The 21984-nt window shown below is 33.8% G+C and overlaps 2 protein-coding genes across 2 annotated transcripts in view; both read left to right on the forward strand.

The window, feature by feature from the left end:
• Positions 1–12953, forward strand: part of LOC106102000 (cadherin-related tumor suppressor) — an 88220-nt gene extending 75267 nt beyond the window's left edge. Inside the window, exons 4-9 of the mRNA XM_013281391.1 lie at positions 1850–2051; positions 2402–2589; positions 2964–3386; positions 3465–3966; positions 4116–9474; positions 9650–12953. Coding sequence (XP_013136845.1) covers positions 1850–2051; positions 2402–2589; positions 2964–3386; positions 3465–3966; positions 4116–9474; positions 9650–12272 — 9297 coding nt within the window. The 3' untranslated portion in view covers positions 12273–12953. The remainder of the gene's footprint in view (positions 1–1849; positions 2052–2401; positions 2590–2963; positions 3387–3464; positions 3967–4115; positions 9475–9649) is intronic.
• A 1394-nt stretch (positions 12954–14347) lies between these two features.
• LOC106101986 (pancreatic triacylglycerol lipase-like) lies at positions 14348–20447 on the forward strand. The gene is made up of 7 exons (XM_013281378.1): positions 14348–14519; positions 16051–16138; positions 16787–16935; positions 18036–18287; positions 18855–19046; positions 19677–19848; positions 20322–20447. Exons 1-7 carry the CDS (start codon positions 14456–14458, stop codon positions 20425–20427), a joined length of 1023 nt encoding a protein of 340 aa, XP_013136832.1. The 5' UTR covers positions 14348–14455; the 3' UTR covers positions 20428–20447.
• The last annotated feature ends 1537 nt before the right edge of the window (positions 20448–21984 follow it).

Below are 21984 nucleotides of genomic sequence, written 5' to 3' on the forward strand. Positions count from 1 at the left end.
ATTCATGGGGACAAACAAGTGTGGTTAATTTATATAATGAATGTTTTATCAAATTACATCCTTTTTGCGCTCACGTTATCTCAATATAGTCAGTAAAAAAATCTAGAACTTCAATATTTGTATATTTTAAGATACTTTTATCTTTAGTTTTAATAGAAAATAGTAGCAACTGAAATATTAAAAAATAGATACAAAATGCCATAGGTGTCGCCGAGTACTTGATTGCTTTTTTAATCAAAAATGGCCCACATCTTAAACCCCTCTTGACTCACCATAGTGTAAGTCTGCTTTTTTAAATTTTAATATTAAACTGTTCTCTTATTTTTTTTTCTGAACTTGAATACTTTACAAAAGATGTAAGTAAACAACGTCTTCATAATTCATCTTAAAATAGTTTCATAGTTGTTATGTTAATATTTCGCGGAACAAAAAATGTTTTACGAGTCTTTCGTCTTTTCGCGGCGAATGGACATTATTTAAGTTTCACATACGCCTTCGAGGTCGGTTAACGAGTTATTGCTGTAGCTAGTACCGTAACTAGCTTATTGTAATACTCATCAATGTATCTATAAAATAAGGAGTCGTTAAATTTCCCCATCGTCGTGAATCATCATACAATTTATGTGGTTTAAGAAATTGCGAAATTCTATGCAATTTGTAGCGATACTAGCTTGTCGACATCGCGATTGATATATTGTAACGTTTTTTAAGTATTTTGAATAGAATTATCAATTGGTTGTTAATTATGCGAAATAACACAGATAAATAAATAGTACAGTTGTACATTAGAAAACATAAAAGTTAAAGAACTTGATACTGTTTTTTTTTTATAACATAAGATGGCAATCGAGCAAGCGGCCACCTAAATCCGCCAAAATGGCGAAAGGACCGCTGCCCATAGACATCTGTTATTAATTAGATAAGCGTTGCGTAAAATATTAAAACTAAAATAAATTAAATTAACAAGAGCTTTTAAAAGTCAACAAAAGTAACCTCTTGTAAAAATTAATTAAACGCAAGAGCTGTAGGTATACTGGTAGTTGCGTGTAAATGAACATCGTCTCGCCCGCCTCATCAAATCAGTCGACTCCGCTAATTAGTAAAAACAATTCGCTGTACACTCGTTGCCCGACCGCCCGCCAATTCCGCGTACGTCGCTAGAGACCTGCTAATTTCATCCCGGTACAGTTTTTTCGCGTCGCGCATCATATTCGGCATTTGCCCACTCGATCCGCCATCGAAATTAAGGCCCGAACAATGTCAGACAAAGCGGCCGTCTGCAAAACATCCATGGGCCGGATTCCACGACCACTGCGTGTTTTTTTTTAATTGCCATCTCGGTCCACGATCCGCGAATGAGGGAGCTTGTCATAGCTGGAGCGTTTTGGTGACCTATTATATGGAAAATCTGAATGCCACGTGCATTTTTTTTAGAATTCGTCGGTACGCAGACATTTTTCTCATCAAAGATGCTTGAAATAATTATGATATGATGAACATAATACTTTTTTTTTACTAATTTTGTTATTGTGATGTTACATTTTGAATTCAATTATAACATTTCGTCTTTCCGTATTATGAATTGCCAACTTACATCAGACCATAACAGCGCGCACACGCCTTGACTAAACTATCGCACAACTGTTTAGTCGCGCTTTTATTTCTACGAGCTTATATGGAGGTGCGCCCACTACTCGATGTTCAGTTGTGCAATTTGACAGTTGAATTTGTTGCGAAACAATCGACAATCGCGCCGTTGTGGGGTTGTTTAGTCAAAGATGTGCATCCGCTCTTAGATTTACCTTTTTCTTATACATTGGTTTAATGGTTTTATTTTAATAACTTCCAGACGCAGCACTATATTTTGGTAGCCCAAGCACAAGACGGTGGCCATCCGTCTCTATCGGGCACTGTCACCGTCTACATTAATGTCATAGATCTGAACGATAATGCGCCTATATTCGATCCAATGAGCTTTTCCAATGAAATCCTGGAAGATGTTCCTGTGGGAATGTCGGTCGTGACAATTAGTGCTACAGATATGGACTCCGGTAAATATAATATTAATTACCTAGATAAAAAAATTCTGATAAAGTAACGGCACGTGATTAACAAATTATTTCTTATTGTGCTATCGTTGGACTGCAAGTTGTATTGTAAGTACCTAATAATTATGTCATAAAAAATACGAAAGTTTAGGTGAATTTTGTAGCCTAATCGACTGAACGGATATCGATGAAATATGGTACAGATGTAGAAAATAATCTAGAAGAACTAGGCTTATTAAGATTTTTTTAATTCACGGGTGTTAGCTAGTTTTGAAATAAAAACATTTTATACACATTTGATTTTTTAATTGTTTTATAAACCGTTTTAATAGTATGTTTGGTTCTTTTTTCAGGACTTAATGGAAAGATAATTTATAGTATCACAACTGGAGATGACGGCTCTGATTTTTCAATATCTACCAACGGGACGATACGGACTAGTAAATTATTAGACAGGGAGAAAATTCCAATTTACAATTTAATAGTAACTGCGAAAGATTTAGCCAAACCACCAGAACCGCAGTTGTCTTCCACAGTTCAGGTAAATATCGAAGCTTTCTTAGAACTCTCGAGACTGTAATATCCCGATGCATTGATTTAATATTTACTTTTACAAGTTGGTGTTACATTTCATGCAACCTTACTAAAAATCGTTAATACTCAATATTAATACGAAGAATTCTCGGAGTGGCATTAGGATTAGAAGATTTTGAGTTGGTTGTTTTTTCTTTTTATTACGAAGAGGCAAATAGGCAAAATAACTTTGAATTAATTATAACAATCGAACGTTTTAAACAAGTAAATTGTAATTTTTGGGAAACAATTTATAACTTTAAGTGGAAGTTTTGTCCCCATATCTTTGTGACTATATTTTCCTACAAATTGTATTAGTCGATAATATAGGATTTTTTTCAGGTTACTATACAGTTAAAGGACGTGAATGATATGTCGCCGGAATTTGTCAGCCCTAACACGACAACAGTATCTGAAAATATACCTCTTAATACTGTGATAATGACAGTAAAAGCAGTAGATAGAGATGAAGGAAGAAATGGATACATTGAATACTTTATGGAACCTAATCCAGATATCAATGGTTACTTTTCTCTTGGTAATGTTGATGGCATTTTACGCGCCACAGGGAAACTTGATAGGGAACTAAAGTCGAGTTACACACTATCAGTCACAGCTAAAGATAGAGGGGATCCGCCTAATGTTACTAAAACAAAGATTTTAATCAAAATAATGGATGAAAATGACAACAGCCCTGTATTTGATCCTAAACAATACAGTGCATCCGTTCCTGAAAACGCCAGTATTGGAGCGAGTGTTTTGCAAGTGAGTATGAAAGGATAAAAACCCCAAGTTACACGCAATGATGAATATGTATTGTAAATAATCATTTTAACATTTCAGGTATCAGCCACAGATGTCGATGAGGGGTTAAATGGAAGAGTTAGATATTCTATTGCATCTGGCGATGAAAATCGTGACTTTACTATAAGTGAAGATACCGGCATTGTGCGAGTTGCCAAAAATCTCAACTACGAAAGGAAATCTCGTTACTTGCTTACAATTAGAACAGAAGACTGTGCTAAAGATGATGTCAGATTCGACACTGCCGAACTATCCATATCTATTCAGGATATAAATGACAATCCTCCTACATTCTTAGATTCTCCATATTTAGCATACGTGATGGAAAATATAATACCGCCGAATGGAGGATACGTAATTACAGTTCGAGCTTATGATGCGGATTCGCCACCATTTAATAACCAAGTACGATATTTCATAAAGGAAGGAGACGCGGATTTGTTTAAAATAAATGCCTCCTCTGGACAAATTTCCTTATTGAGAACTTTAGATCGAGAAGCTCAGGATGAATATACATTGTCACTTGTTGCTATGGATACAGGTTAGTAAATCTAACGTTAACATTTTGTTAAATTTGTTTTTTTTTTATTTAATAAAATAAAAGGAAAGTTTTACAGTTAATTAAGAGCTTAAGTAATATGAATTGTTTTTGAATAACTAACAGTAATAAATGGAAATGTTTCATTTCAGGGTCACCACCTTTAACTGGTTCTGGAACTGTAAAGATCATAGTACAGGACGTAAACGATAATAGCCCAGATTTTGAAAGACAAAGTTACAAAACAACTGTCAAAGAAAATATGCCTGCCGGTACTGTAATTCTAGAACCAAAAGCCATAGACAAGGACATCGGAAACAATGCTAAAATTCGATACAGTCTATTGGGTGAAAAAACAGAAAGATTTGTTATTAATCCGACAACAGGGATAATATCGACGAATGTAAGCTTAGATCGGGAAGATTGGGATACATATTATTTAATTCTTATGGCGCAAGACTCATCTACAACTGATCCTAGGACTGCTACAGCTAATGTCACAATTATAGTTGAAGATGAAAATGACAATACGCCAATATTCCCACAATCTGAATACGAAACGTACATTTCTGATCGTACACTTCCAGGAGACTTTATATTTGGTGTCAAGGCAAGAGACAACGATATTGGTCTCAATAAGAAAATCTTGTATGACTTAAAAGGTGAACATCAAGAGTTTTTTACTATTAATAAAGAAACGGGTGTAATTAAAGCTAAGGAAAGTCTTGCCAAATTGAAAGAAACTAATAAGCCATCGTTAAATTTAATAATAATAGCTGCTGATTGTGGGATGATTCCAAGACAAAGTACAGCTGACTTAGTACTCATACCAAAGTCTGTTAAGAATTTTCCAAAATTTTCTGTAACGAATAAGCTTACATTTACTTTTTCTGAAAATACCCAAGAAGGAGTTTTAGTAACACGATTATCTGCTACGTCTCCTAAAACTGGACCTACTAGTTTATTACAGTATGCAGTTGCTGGAGGAAACATTGGAGATGCTTTGAAAGTAGAACCAATAAGTGGCGAAGTATTTATAACTGGTAAAGGACTCGACTATGAATCAATGCCACTTTACGAAGTTTGGTTTGAAGTAAGAGACTCAGACAATCCACCTCTAAAATCTTTTATTGAAATAGAAATCAAAGTTACAGATGCAAATGACAACGTACCTATTATTGAAAATTTATTGTATAATGCATCAGTCCCCGAAGAGGAATCACCACCACAGTTAGTGGTAAAAATAGAAGCACACGATGATGACTCTAACGAAAATGGAAGAATATCTTACAGGCTTGTTAATGATTACGAAGAAACATTTAAAATTGACTCAGAAAGCGGTGAAATTTATACCAACATTGGATTGGATAGAGAATCTATACCATTTTACGAAATTTTAGTAGAAGCAGTTGACCATGGAGTTCCTCAATTAATTGGCACCTCCACTGTGCTAGTAACAGTTATGGACAAAAATGATAACCCACCGAGATTTACGCGATTATTTAGCGTGAACGTGACTGAAAACGCAGAAATAGGTTCTTTTGTGATAAGAGTAACAAGTTCCGATCTAGATACAGGACCAAACGCAAATGCTACTTATAGTTTTGTAGAAAATCCCGGGGAAAAATTTCTTATTGATCCAATAAGTGGTAACGTAACAGTTGCAAGACCATTAGACAGAGAGTTGCAAGATGAGTACATTCTCAAAGTTGCTGCTATTGATGGTGCATGGAGATCCGAAACTCCACTTACTATTACAATTCAAGATCAGAATGACAACGCTCCAGAGTTTGAATATTCCTATTACAGCTTTAACTTTCCGGAGTTACAAAATAAAAATAGCTTTGTGGGACAAGTTATTGCGACCGATAAAGATAAACAAGGTCCCAACTCGATCATCTCCTATTCTTTACAACAAACTTCTGATTTGTTTACAATTGACCCAGCTACAGGTGAAATTTTGAGCAAGTTTATGATGAACTATAAAAGAACTTTGATAAACTTATCACCAGAAAACACTTATTCAGTTATTGTTGTAGCAACTGATAATGGCAAACCACCCATGTCATCGGAATGTTTAGTTACAATTAATGTTGTTGATGCTAACAATAATAAACCGAAATTTGTTGAACATGAAAAATTTGTACCAGTCCCACTAGATGCCACTCTAGGAGAAAAGATAATTCAATTAACAGCAGAAGATACCATGGACTTCGGAATAAATGCAGAAATAGAATACTTTGTGTCAGGTGGCAATGGTACATCTTTCTTTACGATTGATAAAACAGATGGATGGATTTATGTAAACAAGCAATTTTACTTTATTGGGCAATATTATGGTTTGAAAATTAAGGCTGTTGATAGAGGAATCCCACCACAATCCGATGAAACTATAATAACATTTGTTGTAACAGGAGAAAATATTCATAGTCCTAAATTTACAGCACTTAGTTATCAAGTAATCGTTCCTGAAAACGAACCAATTGGTTCATCCATACTAACATTAAAAGCTAACGATGAAGACGAAGGGCCGAATGGTATAATAAGATATGCCATATCGTCTGGTAATATTGGAAAAGAATTTCAGGTTGATCCATTTTTGGGAACCATTAGTATACTTCGACCTTTGGATTATGATGAAATTCAAGAATATCGTCTGAATATAACTGCCACCGATCTCGGTTTCAAACCAAAAGAGGCAACTGCAACAGTTACAATAATATTGACTGATATAAACGATAATGCACCACAGTTCAACCAATCACACTATGAAGCATATTTGGCAGAAAATTCACCAGTTAATAGTTTTATCTTTAAGGTAAAAGCTGTCGATATTGACTCGCCGAAAAATTCCATTATCAAATACCATATTAAAAATGAAATGTCTTCTCTATTTCATATCGATGTTAATACTGGCAATATATTTTCTAAGGCAATCTTTGATTATGAAGAGAAAACTTCGTATAAACTGGAGATTGTTGCTGAAAATCCAGATTCGGTAATGCGCAGCATGACTGAAGTGGTAGTACACATTACCGGTGTCAACGAATTTTATCCTAAATTTATTCAGCCAGCATTTCATTTCGATGTCTCTGAATCTGCTGAGGTTGGCACAAATGTTGGTATTATTCAAGCTACAGATCAGGACAGCGGTGATGACGGCATAATATATTACTTGTTCGTCGGCTCTAGCAACGATAAAGGATTTAACGTAAATTCGCAAACTGGAGTAATAAGGGTAGCTCGTTACTTAGACAGAGAAACACAAAACAGAGTTGTCTTGACTGTGCTTGCCAAAAATTACGGTGGTATTCATGGCAATGATACGGATGAAGCTCAAGTTATAATATCGATACAAGATGGAAACGATCCCCCAGAATTTTTGAGAAACTACTATGAAGCAACAATATCTGAATCAGCGAGTGTTGGTCAAAAAGTAGTGCAAGTCAAAGCAGTGGATAAGGATGTTCGTCCACAAAATAATCAGTTCAGTTATTCACTTATTGGCGGAAATACAAATCAAGATTTTAGAATAGATCCACAAAGTGGTGAAATAGAAGTATCGCGGCAGCTAGATAGAGAAACAATACAAACATACTCACTTATAGTTGGTGCTATTGATACTGGAACACCACCACAAACGGGTACAACGACTGTTAAAGTAACAATTACCGATATAAACGATAATGGCCCATTATTTGATGTTGCAAACTTTAACGGAGCTGTTTACGAGAATGAACCACCAAATACCAGTATTACTACACTAACTGCTAAGGATCCAGATCTGCCTCCAAACGGAGCTCCTTTCTCTTACTCTATAATTGGAGGTCAACATCAAAATTACGTCAAAGTCAATAGACATTCAGGTGTACTATTAACTACTAAGAAGATAGACAGGGAATTAACACCACAGCTAGAAGTAATAATACAAATTGAAGACAGCGGTACACCGGTAATGAAGTCAAGCTATACAATATTCATAAAAGTATTGGACAGAAACGATAATCCGCCATCATCGAGATCGGCCCATGTTCTTGTTTATGCGTTTAATAACAAAGTACCGATCGGGAAGATTGCAGACGTTAAACCGAATGATCCAGATAATGTTGGAGATTATAAATGCAAAATTATAAAAGACTCTACTACTGAAAATACCCTTACATTATTTAGTATTCGAAAGAATTGCGATCTTTACACTAATGCAGTGAGACCAGGACAAGGATATTCATTTTCTGTTTCCGGAAATGATGGAATTCACAAGGACGTTATATCATCTGTTAGCGTTGAATACTTTTCGTTTGATAATGCAACAGTTGAACAATCAATAACAATAAGAATAATAAATATGACTGCGGCTGATTTTCTTACACATTATTATCGAAATTTATTAGAAGTTTTAAAAAATGGACTAAAGAAGGACGAAATTGCCTATTTATACAGCATAAGTCAAGAAAAAGATGGACTAGATTTAACAATAGCTATAAAGACTAACAAGACAATTTGGAAACGAGAAAACACAGAAAATTATGTCAAGTCAAAAGAATTTGAATTAGGTAGGATCTTGAAAACATCAGTTGTCGTATCCTTCTACCCTTGTGCTACACAACATTGCCTAAATGATGGTGTTTGTACTGATGCAATTAGGGTGTTAGACGATGTAAGGATTATTGAAAGTTCGACTCTTATACTATCATCCCCTCTAGTGCGCCATGAGTATACATGTCACTGTACAGACAGATTTATGGGCACTAATTGTGAAAAACGACAAGATCCGTGTTCACCTAATCCTTGTAATTACGGAGGGCAATGTAGAAAACAAGGTCATGATTTTGTGTGCTCTTGTCCACCGCGCCGAGAAGGTAAAACATGTCAATTTGAAAGAGATGACGTTTGTAGTAGCAACCCTTGTAAAAATGGAGGATCATGTAAAGAAAGTTCAGACAGAAATTCGTTCTTTTGTTTATGTCGACCTGGTTATCGTGGAGATCAATGCGAAGCTCTTGTGGACTCATGTAGACCTAATCCCTGTATGCACGGAGGTATTTGCATTAGTTTGAAGCCCGGTTATAAATGTAGTTGCACTAATGGTCGATATGGAACACATTGTGAAAGCTCTACCTTTGGTTTCGGTGAACTATCATATATGCAATTCCCAGCTCTCGACGCATCAACTAATGACATAACAATCATTTTTGCGACCACAAAACCTGATGCATTATTACTGTATAATTATGGTGCCCAAACAGGAGGAAGGTCAGATTTTATAGCAATTGAATTGTTAGGTGGAAAACCAATCTTTTCATTTGGAGGTGCAAGAACCTCTATAACTTCAGTATCTATCATGGATTCTGAAGTGAATACCGCAGATGGAAAATGGTATAAATTAACTGCTACAAGAAATGGCCGTGTGATATCTCTGAGTGTGACCTCCTGTACTGACCACGGGGATATTTGTATGGAATGCGAACCCGGCGATAGTTCATGTTACGACGACGACACTGGACAGGCAGGGTATGTTGACTTTATTTGTTCTTTAATTTTTATTATACTATTTTATTACAAATCTTTTTCAAATAATTCATGAATCTTTATTGCGTCGAAATGTTATTAAAATATTTATACCTAATCATTCAGCGTAAAAGAATTCTGTGTATGTTAATGTTTTTTTTTCTTCTTTCTTTTACAGAACATTAAATTTCAACAACGAGCCCCTACTCATAGGCGGATTACATAAAGCAGACCCCGTCTTGGAACGTCCTGGACAAATTCATTCTGATGATTTTGTCGGTTGCATGCATAGCATTTCCATCAATGGACGTTTTCTAAATTTAACAAATCCACTCAAAGCACGCGGTGTCGAAGCAAATTGTGATCGTACAGAAAAAGGAACCTGTTATAAAAAGGATGTTTGTGATTCAGGACAATGCTTGGATAAGTGGAAGACAAATAATTGCAAATGTGAAAAAGACATAATTTCACCTAATTGTAACTCTGCCCTAATGCCTATCTCCGTGAGTGAAAATGCTTATATTACCTACATCATATCAGAAAAACATCGAAGAATGCAATTGCTAGAATCATTTTATGGTGGAAGTACAAACTGGGAAAGAAAGAGTGGAAAAAACATTGGGAAAGCCATAATAAAAGTAAATAACCCGGCGAAAGTATTAACATTCTTTTTCAAGACTAATAGAAAAGAAGGTGTACTATTTTATGCAGCAACTGAGAAGTATTATACTATAATTGAATTGAATGCAGGAAAAATCAGCTACACTTCAAAACAAAACGCGCTAGTCAACATGACTCAAGTTGACCAACAAGATGTTTCCGACGGTAATTGGCATAATATTACAATATATTCCCACGGAAGAAGTATTCGTATAATTGTTGATGATAAAAACGTGGGTGAAGAGCTCGACGCAGCTGGAGTACACGATTTCTTAGATCCCTATTTAACAGTAATTTCTTTAGGTGGAGTCAAAGCAGAATGGGTATCAAACAGTAATAAATTTGAAGGGTGCTTGGCAAATTTTAGTATAAACAACGAACTTCAACCCTTTAACGGCAACGGAAGTATTTTCAAAGATGTTATTCGTAAAGGAAAAATAATACCTGGATGTCATAGTACTTTCGGTGCTGGCATAACTCAAAATCCAAATCCATTGAATATTGGCATTACTCTGGTCATAGTATTTTTCATTATATTAATAGTAGCAATCTCGATATCATTTATTGTATATCGACTACGAAAGCAGAAAAAAGAAAAGGGCAACACTTCAGGAAGCAAAACTAACATAGTGCATACTAAACAAAATGGTGGTCCAGCTATGTTGAATGCGCCTAATTTGATTGCTGGGACTAACGACAGTATAATGAATCGAAATATGCATAATAATGAAACAAGTTTGAATAGTTACATGTCTGATAATGCAGATATTATGAGAAACGTGGGTCACATTGTTGGTCCTGAATTACTATCGAAGAAATACAAAGATCGTGAAATAATGAACATTGATCCACCGAGACCTCAACGACCTGATATTATCGAAAGAGAGGTGGTTGGAAAAAGTCCAGCTCTAAGAGAAGATCACCACCCTCCTCCACCTCCTTCCACAAACACTTCTCATCACACTCACGACCATCCTAGTGGTATGGATCTTAATTCAGAAATACCCGAGCACTACGACCTTGAAAATGCAAGTTCAATAGCACCATCAGACATCGACATTGTTTATCACTACAAAGGATTTCGAGAAGCCCCTGGTGTTCGCAAATATAAAGCAACACCACCGCCCATAGCAGGTTACCATCACAAGCATCAAACACCACAACATAGACATTCCCCACATCATCCGAGTGGATACCCACCCAGAGTTTTACCACAAGCATCTCAGCCACCTCCACAACCGAGGCAACATCAAACCACTCCACTAGCTCGATTGTCACCTAGTAGTGAGCTAAGTCAACAACCAAGAATCCTAACGTTACATGATATTTCTGGAAAACCTTTACAGAGTGCTTTACTAGCCACGACTTCAAGTTCGGGAGGCGTAGGAAAAGATGCCTTACATAGTAATAGTGAACGCAGTCTCAATAGTCCAGTTATGTCTCAATTAAGTGGACAAAGTTCTTCTGCTGGCAGAAAAACACCAGGCGCTGCGCCACAAGTTCCTCAAGTAGTTTCAGTCGGGTCTGGAGCAGTGGGATTAACCGCAGAGGAAATTGAAAGAATGAATGCCCGACAACGAACCTCTAGTCTAGTTTCGACATTAGATGCGGTATCGAGTTCCAGTGAGGCCCCAAGAGGGGGCGGAGTAAGTCATCACATGTCGCACAGGCATCACTCACCGCCAGTCGACAACAGAAGTTCCACTGGATCTGATGATGAAAGTGGGAATGATAGTTTTACATGTTCGGAAATAGAATATGATAATAATAGTATAAGCGCCGATAAACCTGAAGATGTAAGAAGACAGAATGTTAATAGTGGAAATAACAATAAGAAACCCATTTTACCTCCTCCTTACGAGAGCTTTGATTCGTCCTTTCGAGGCTCTCTAAGTACGTTAGTTGCTTCTGACGATGATCTGAATCCACACGTAGGTGCCGCGTTGTATAGACAAGCAAATGGATCTCCGGCACCAGCAACTTTAGGATGGGACTACTTTTTAAATTGGGGTCCTAATTTTGAAAGTATGATAGGAGTTTTTAAAGATATAGCCGAATTACCAGACGCCGTAAATGGTCGAATGTCTTCCTCGTTAAGACTGCCGAATGGTACTCCAAAACCTTCGGAAGAATATGTCTAAATTAATGTTAAATATAATTGTAAATATGTTTTCATAATACTGATGTAAATTTTTGTTAAGATCTTGTATCAAGGTCTTAGTAGATTCAATTTTCTTGCCATATTTTGCTATTTTACATAACTGGGATATAGTTTTAGTTCGACCTAGATTAGTATTGTAAATATATTTTATATTCATTTGTAGATAGTGTTGATTAAGTATTTAGTAAGTACAAGTACTCTCAATTTTCATTACGCATTAAAAAAATCCATAAATGTTTCTATCAACTTCAAGTACAAAAATGTAATAAATAGTAGGACAAAAAACGTAAACGTGAACCCAAATAAAGTTGACTTAACTTTTGTATAAAATTTTGTCATAAATCTAATTTTACTATCCCTAACTAAATTTAAATAATCTGATACAAAAGGGTTGCAATTCTTTAAAATACTGTAAAACTCTAAATCAGGGTTTCCATTGTCGAAACACATCTACAAAGACATAATGTAATTCTTTTGATTGCCTTCGATATAACAGAATAGTGGGCACACATATAAGTACATATTTCGAGTATACCGTATTTACCATGGAAGTCTTAAGCCAAATGATCAAAGTACTTGCACGAGATTGAACAAGTTTATCGAGCATGTACGTACTTGTGTACCCATTAACATTGTTTCAGAAACAGAAACTCCACGTATTTTTTTAATTCATGTTTATTTTCCTAAATATTCTGAAATTGTAATATAACTTACCACTTAAATGTTCTTACTGTATAAATAATAATTGTAATAAGCCATATTAATTAGTGAACAAAGTGCCAAATGTGTATTCTGTTCAAAAGAACTGACTGATTTTACAATATGTGAATATTAAATTAATTAAATGAATAAATGACTTTTCCTTTCCACATATCTTTCCGATACTGATAGTCCATAATAACATCTCTATTATATTAGTTTATCTTTTAAAATAAAAAGAATGTTATATAAGAGATACAAGATAATTAGTGGAAAATACTGTAAGAGTAAATAAGGATGATCTAGGTATCAAAGCAAGAATAGAAAACATGAAAAAGCAGTTTAAATATTAAAAAAGAGATCAGCAGAGTTAAAGCAATTAAGATCCAATATCTAAAGTAAAAAACCTCCAGACTGAAGAAGGTCTAACTATTAATAAATTAGTACGAAGTAATTTCTGTCAAGGTCATGGATGTTTGTAGTAATGGCTATTCATTATCTACGAAGCAGCAATTATCAAAAAAATGTAAAAACTCTTTAACAGATAATAGCATTGATAAGACAATGCAGAAACGCACTTCTATTTTTTAATATTTGCATAATAATTTGGAACAAAGATACCATAGTGTGAAGGCGACTTTTTTTTCGTTAAATTTTAACCAAACCTTCACCTGGTATAATATTCTGATAAAAGGGTAAGGGTTTTAATACAAGGTAATTTGTTACATCTTATCCTCGTATGTTGAATTATGAATGTAAACTCAATATAAAATATCAGATATGGGAAATATCAGTTCAGATCATCAGATTACTGTTATATATAAATTTGATTAACCTGAGCATCTGTTTACCACCTTTATCCTTACAAATCATAAAATATTATGCTAAAACTATACTACACTTGTGGTAAACGTTTGTGCTAGTTCTTTTGAAGTCACGCCTTATTTAACAAAGATTTTATCAAAACCTTTATGCAAGTTACATGAGAAAAGATTAAACATATAATAAAATAAGTAAAAAAAAAATAATGCATGAAGAATTAAAAAAGAAGTCGTATAAAGGCAACAAGGTTACTGAAAAGGAATAAAGCAACAGGAATGACAGAAAAAATATCATCATCATAAAAGTGATCATTAGAATTGCATATGCCTTCTGGCACTGAAAATATAACATTTCCAGAAAAATCGTAACAGAAAGGTCGACTATTCCTCCAGGTCACAGCTCATCGTGTGTTATCAAATTACGTCTAAGCTGTCCAAGGTATGCAGGAAATGAAATTAAGTCAATGTTACATAAATATCATGGCGTTGAGTACCGATCGTTGTACACAAAACTACTGCGGCTCAGTGCTCTTGATAACCCAAGTAAACTGCTAACGCAGTCTAAACAATACCCTTAAGTAAAACGAACCTGTGAATTACAAACTCATCGCCCTTTTGTATATCTATTTTTTTATAACACAAAATGCAAATATTTAAATCTCTCTCAAATGGTCTACTGTTTTTCGTGCATATTTATTTTTGTTTGCGTAAGTATTGATTTGTATTACATTTTTAACAAAACATTTTAATCAAATAATAGTATAACAAAATGAGAAGCGAAACTTTGAATACATTTTTTAAACTCTGTCTTTACTATAATCATGTTGGAACAGCTTGTAATTTGTTGATTCTTACAAAACAAGAGTATTTTTAACAATTTTAAATGCAACCGCCATAATGTTAATTCCGCGCTGGTTTCTTGAGGCATACAAAATATCATATTCACATTAAAAGATAAATAAAAAAATATTGCCAAGTTTAATATTGAAATACATTTGATTCCCAATTGCATTCAAATGAAAATAATGGGGTTAAGTATAATTTTCTTTTTAATTCATTAGATTGAACAGTTTTCAAAACGTAAATCGCTATCGTCATATCCGTTAAATCAATTTTACAATAATGTTGATATCTACTATAAATAACATTTACTTCTGTATCCAATGTTATAAAGATCTTTTTTCTATCCGATTTTATAACAAATATGTACAGAAGTACTTTAATGTAATATCATTACGTAATTATTTTCTTTCTTAACTTTTCGTCAAGATATCGCCACGCCACATAGGACAGAGTATCGTAGATCGAAGGAGTTATGTTTTTGGTCAATTACAAGAATGTAACGGACAATTAAAATACCATAATAAAGGATATTCATTAGTCCTGTCTGTTTATTAATAATTAATTCATATTAGTAACACTAATATAGCATAATACGATAAACTACAATTTGTTATAAAAATAACATATGTAATTGAGGTGATATTTTAATTAGAATATGTATTGATAATATGTAGTAGTTTGCATATTTTTCGTCATAATTGTTAATAAATTAAAATGTTGTAAAAAACACAATAAACAGAAACATGTGCAAGTCTATTTAATTTACAAGTCAATTATTCGATCAGTTATAAATAATAAAAAACTAAGTTCGTATCGACTACGAGTGTAAGTCGACGCCAATATCGCAAATACCTGTTCTCCTAATAATCCGCTAACATCGCCCATATCAATATAAAAATGAAAACTAGAAAAATTGCAGTAAACGTTTTGTTATCTATACTTCTATACTAATGTAATAAAGCGTAACTGACAATAATTTGTGGCGTAGAATGTCAGCAATCGCAGCATATATTTGAATAATTCTTTAATAAAAAAACACTACATTTACGACACGCTTTAACAAACCTTTATTTGGAAAAGGGTCCATAAACTACAAGCTGCCAACATTAAGGAAGCAAGATTTTTAAGGTGACGGCAATTTTGATATTTGGAATTGAGAATTTGAAACAATAAAATAAAGTTTTTATAATTTCATAAGAAAGAAGTCGCACGGGAACAGCTAGTACGAGTATAACATACAGAGAAACATATTAACATAACTGCGAAAAACGTTACGTTTCTCTCATCGACTACCGTAGAGCTTATTAAGGTTCTCTTGATTTCAACTGACGAAAATGAATTAAAAAGGAAAATTTTAACTTAACATTTAATTAAACTGTTGCTTTGAATTTTCAGGTTGTTGCAATTCCTTAACTACGGAAAACTGCGTTACACCTCCTTTAGATTGTCCAAACGAAAATATAACGTTCTGGTTATACACAAGGTAAATGTTTTTCCTGTAAACATTATTAGTATTAACGGCTGAATATTGAAACAGCATTTGAATACGTAACTAATAGCAGCATGTTAATAAGACCAAAAGTTTCTTTAAAAATTTTCACGTCTGCGAGTTTAAAGCAGCATTACTAAGCGAAGTGTTTGACATGCGTTCCAGTATTCGGCCTGAATATTAAATGTCTATATTGTACAATTATTATTACTTTGAAGTCGGTGTCAGTCAATGTAGATTCATTACTTAATTGTTACTATACTTTCAATTGTCAATTGTTATGGTAAAAATGTGGAAACCCTTACGTAGAAATATCACTGCATACCTTGGCTGACACCGACATCAAAGTAATAATAATTGTACAATATAGACATAACAGTTACAATAAGGTAGGTTTACTATTTTCAAGTAATTATTTCGTTACTTTTTAGTGTACTGTTTTTTTGAGAATATTTTGTTTTGTTTTTAGTGTATTTTGTTTGGAAGTCGGTTTTTATAGGTTCTTATTTACCAGGTTAAACCAACCATTACTTAGTTTATTTAAGTTAAAAGAGTTATATTATAAAAAAAATCACTAAGACTACGTAACCGCAGGGATCGCAAAATACCGATATTCGAGAGTCAGTGTTCTTTTGTTTCTAGGGCAAATAAAGACGATCCACACCAATTAAGGTTTGCTGACCCTACATCTATTGACAAAGCGCCGTGGGTTCCAAATGAAAAAATCAAAATTATTATCCACGGATACACTGGACACAAGGATTTCGCACCTAACCCACAAATTAGGCCAGGTATGGAAATAGAAGTGTACTATTTGGGGCCCGCATGGCCGTACTAATATTTACATAAAAAACTAATTTTGGCCCGTAGTTCAAATTGGTTGAACATTAGGTGGTGAGAAAGTGGCGCCTATGAGATAAGTTACACGCAATAGAAGTAAAACACTAAATAAATGCGTGTGCGTATCTAAATTTCTCAACACGAAACGCACTGGTTGGTATTACGCGGGTCCCACACACACTTCTATCTAATGTGTGTTTGATATATAAATAAAGGATTACTTTTTAGTCATAAGAACCTTTTGAAATCCTGCAATATTCTGATAATATACCAGAGTGCATCTTTAAAATAAATTGAAAGATTAACCATAACCGAACACAATTGTAAAATAATTTTAGTATTATCGTTGTCTTTTGTTACGGCGATATATTTATTTTTGAATAAAAGATAAGGAAATTATAAGAGGATGTATTATCTTGTGTATTATCATTGAAATGTATTTAAGATACAAACGCAGTTCCTTCCGGACATTATTTTTATCATTATGTAATGTTTGTACAAGATGTACTCGCATACGTGCTTTGTAACTCTTTTTCATGCAGGTACGGAGTTCAAATCAACATTATTTAACATATACAGTATTTAAACAGAAATGTTTGTTTAACTATCCTTGTCTATATTATTGTTTGTCAATAACGTCTTAAATATGGGTGCTGAAGGGATTGCTTACCCAGACTAGATGATACAAATATGATTTGCCCATATTTAGTTATATATGGCCTTATATATGGTCCTCATGTTTTGTGGAGGTACTTAACCGGGCACAAGGTATCCCCCTATATATTAATCTGCCGCGCTTTAGTAAATCCCGAAATCCCCACTTTGGCTCCCCTACTATAAGTAGATTAGAATTTGAGAAGTAGAGGCAAGTGAAACAAATGAAGTATTTTACAATATGCACTTATATATTCGAGAAGTAGAAATTTATTTCGTTCCTCAACATCTTTGATTTTTTATATAATCTACAACTAAAAGAAATAATTTCCTATATCATATTGTGTACAGAATAAATTTTTATGTATTTAATTTTCAACATTTTGTGTATTTACAGCGTATCTAGAATGCTGTGATTACAATGTAATTACAGTAGACTACCACCCGGTGGCATTAGAGCCGTGTTACGTGCAAGCTGCAGCTAACACCGAGCTTGTTGGCATGTGCGCAGCGCAACTCATTGATGAGATGGTCTCCAACCATAGTATAGAGCTGTCCAAGATTCACGTTATCGGATTTAGTTTAGGTGCACACGTTGCAGGATTCATTGGTAGATATATTAAATCGGGAAAATTGGAACGGATAAGTGGTATGTTTTTTTAGTTATGTAGTAACTTATTCTAATGCTTTATGTATAAGTCGTGGGTGTAAGTCAAAGAGATTTAGAGCAGGTGCACACCTTTGACAACTATCGCACAACCGTTGTGCGATTGTCATTTATTTCGCAGTCAATTCAATTATTTAGTTGCACAACTAAAATGCTCACATGAATCACAGTGAGACTAAAGAGCACGCTCTTAGTATAAAATTATGACATACTATGCTGACTGTCAACTGGAGAAACAGCAGGGTGATTTTGTAAAAGATTGTTCAGACTAATTTCTTATCATATTTCGTTGGCATTTGTCAATAAAAATTTTTACATTTATTAAATTCACTAAATAATGCCGTCATATTTATCTTAAATTGTTAAAACTGTCGTGAGACCTTATCTTAAACAAAAGTAGAAGACAGCACAACTCACTTTTTATCCTCCGGTGTCGGGGTTCGGGGGTCTGAAACAAGTCGGTGCCGTCACCGGAGGATATAACGTGAGTTGAGCCGTCTTTAATTTTCGTTTGACAAATTTATCGTTATAAAAGTTACATTTAAACAGGATTAGATCCCGCGTTGCCGTTATTTGCGACAGCTGACGTGTCAAAAAAGATCGATCCCAGTGATGCAAAGTCGGTTGATGTTCTTCATACAAACGCATTGATGAAGGGGAAATTGGAAATCAGTGGGCATGCTGACTTCTTTGCTAATGGCGGTACAAAGCAACCTGGCTGTAAAGCTGATGAAAATCATAGTGAGCATTTAAGTGTTTTTATATCATACTAGCTGTTCCCGTGCGGCTTCATCCGCATGAGATTATGAAAATTTTATTAATATATTGATAGCAAATGTCAAAATGACATGACGTGACAAACCTTGGTAATCTTGCTTCCTTGATGTTGGCAGCAACTTATGGTTTCTTTCCCACATTAAGCTTTTGTCCAAAATATTTACCCCCTAAATTTAATGGCGTGAAAATATATAGCCTAAAGCGTGACATAAGAGTAGGGTTTTTTATTAAAAAAAAATATTAAAAAATATGCTTTAATTGCTGACATCTTAGGCAACAAAGAAGTGTGTGTTAACGCTTTATTACCATAGTATAGAAGTATAGATTTCGTACGTAAAATAAACTCGTATTAGTACATGAAAATTCAAATTAATTGGTTATCTTTCTTACACGTTGTTTACAATTTCTGTTTCTAAATGAGAACGAATGAAATCGTTTTGCTTAAATTAATAATAACTAGGAAATCTAATTTATGCGGTGTAAAATTTACCTATTAAATTTCCCATACAAATCTACACTTGGGGAATTTAGTAATCTTTTTAACCATTTAACCAATATAAGTATTGAAATAAGTGATAATTTATGTACTTTTAGCGGTATCGGGATGCGAACATGAACGAGCTGCAGTTTACTTTGCTGAGTCCATTATTAGCAAGGTTGGGTTCTACGGAAAGAAATGTTACTCGTGGATAGCTTACATGATCGGATGGTGCGAGCTTGTTAGTTCGGACGAAGATGTGTTATATGGCGAGCACATGCCACCAAAGTTAGTATTTTTAAATTATAATTACTGACAACTATTTTTAATTACTAAACTTCTCTTCCTAACTAACTTCTTCGACTAAACTCTCGCACAACTGTGCGATTGTCGATTGTTTCACGACTAAAAATAGAGTAGTATGTGCATCCAAGCTCATAGGAATGAAACGAGACTGAACAGTTGTGCGATAGTTTCAGGGTAATTGTCTGAATAAAAAATAAACAGATTTTGAATTCGAAAATTATAATTCAATGTTAATTTATTACAAAATTCTAGACACAAACATATTGCAGTATAAAATTGTGTATAAGAAAAAATACTTCTCTGCATATTTCTCTGTTCATAATAACCCAATGACATAGATAAGAGTATAGGGCTGGATATGAAATAAACTCGGCCTTAACGAGGTCAGTTATGAAATAGAAAATATTAAGTTATCGTGGTATCTAGTATTAACTTATTCATTAATTTAATTTCAGCGTATCTGGTGTATATTTCTTCAACACCAACTCTGAATCTCCATATGCACGGGGACCGAACAAAAGCAATAGGAGTTACGAAGGCGACTACGAAAATTGGATTTAATAAAAATTTTAACATTGGCACTTAACATATTATTTACAAAATCTTACTAATGTTACAAATGCGAAAGTTTGGATGGAAGGATGGATGTTTGTTAGAGTTTGTAGCATAAACGGTTTAACGGATATCAATGAAATTTGATATAGATGTAGAGGATAGTCTGAACATGTAGACTACTCACTTTTGTTTTTTTTTCCATTCCACATAGACGGAGTCGCAGGCGAAAGCTAGTATAAAATGACTTCAAGACATATACAGCACTAATTGATGAGGGCAATAGTACATATTGTATGAAAAATTGCAAATTCCATAGTATTGCATAGAATTATCTTCAATTTTCAAATTTTAAAGCAACAAACCGTGTTTAAAGGTCTAACTTTTGCAGTGCTGGTGTTAACTTTGAGTATAAAACATAAAAATAACTTTATACAAGATTGCTTTAAGATATATCTGTTCAACACTATTTTTTTGCCTATAGACATCATTTTAAATAAAAAATCTTGTCAAATGTCACACTTGCCTTTGTCTTGTATTCTATTGTCTGCATAACTACGCAAGCGTTAAATGATGAAGCAATATATCTTACCAACATCTTATAATTTAACACTATGCAAAGGTCGAACAATATGAATTATATAACTGACGCTTTCGTCTGTCTGTTAGACATGATAAAAATATGTAGATATACTTATGTACAAGGGAAATGTTATAGTATGGAGTAAACATACCTTTTTTATGTATGTTTTTTTACTATTGTTGATAAGTATTTCAACACATCTTTGAATAAATCTCTGTTTTGATTTTATTTTTATTTTTCATATCGTGAAAAATGCCAAACGAAGTAAGGAGCAAAACTTCTATGTCTAATAAAACGTGTGATTTTATGCAAAATTGCTATTTACGTATATCTGTTAATACATAAAAATATTTCGTAAGTATTGGTTATATTAAATTATTATACAATTAATGTTAAGAGTATTTTTATGGATGCTAAGATCGGTATGAATTACTGGTAATAACCAACAATAGTTAAACATTTTAAATCACAGAAAAGTACAAAGAAAACACATGTACCAACCCATAGGGGTCGTTTCCCATATGTGGTAGAGCGCCTTTACAGCACTAATTCTTTAATATTTAAGTTTTAATTATTGCTATGATAATAAATACAGGCGCTTTTAGATCAGACAAAACCTTCCTTGTCATAGGAATAAGGAAATCAATCAACTTTTTTTTTTATTATTTACGGGTTTAGTTACTGTACGTTCTTTTTGCCTTGACATTATATTTTTTTCCCAACACGTGCATAATTTTAGATGTCTGTCTAAGGTTTGTAATTGTAAAAAAATAGGGCCAAAAAAACGCTGGATATGTTCTTTCAATTCTACAGAGTGGGAACATTTTATTTCCAGTTTGTCTAATTACTTATAAACGCTGTTTCCTAATATGTAAATTTTAATCAAACGATAACAAACATCGTTTTCAAGTACGACTTCTAACACTCGTTTTTTTTCTAATTGCATTTTATTAAATTTAGATTTTATACTTTAAGCCAGTGGT

The sequence above is a fragment of the Papilio polytes genome, unplaced genomic scaffold (genome assembly GCF_000836215.1).
Source record: "Papilio polytes unplaced genomic scaffold, Ppol_1.0 DF823934.1, whole genome shotgun sequence".
NCBI classification, from domain to species: domain Eukaryota; kingdom Metazoa; phylum Arthropoda; class Insecta; order Lepidoptera; family Papilionidae; genus Papilio; species Papilio polytes.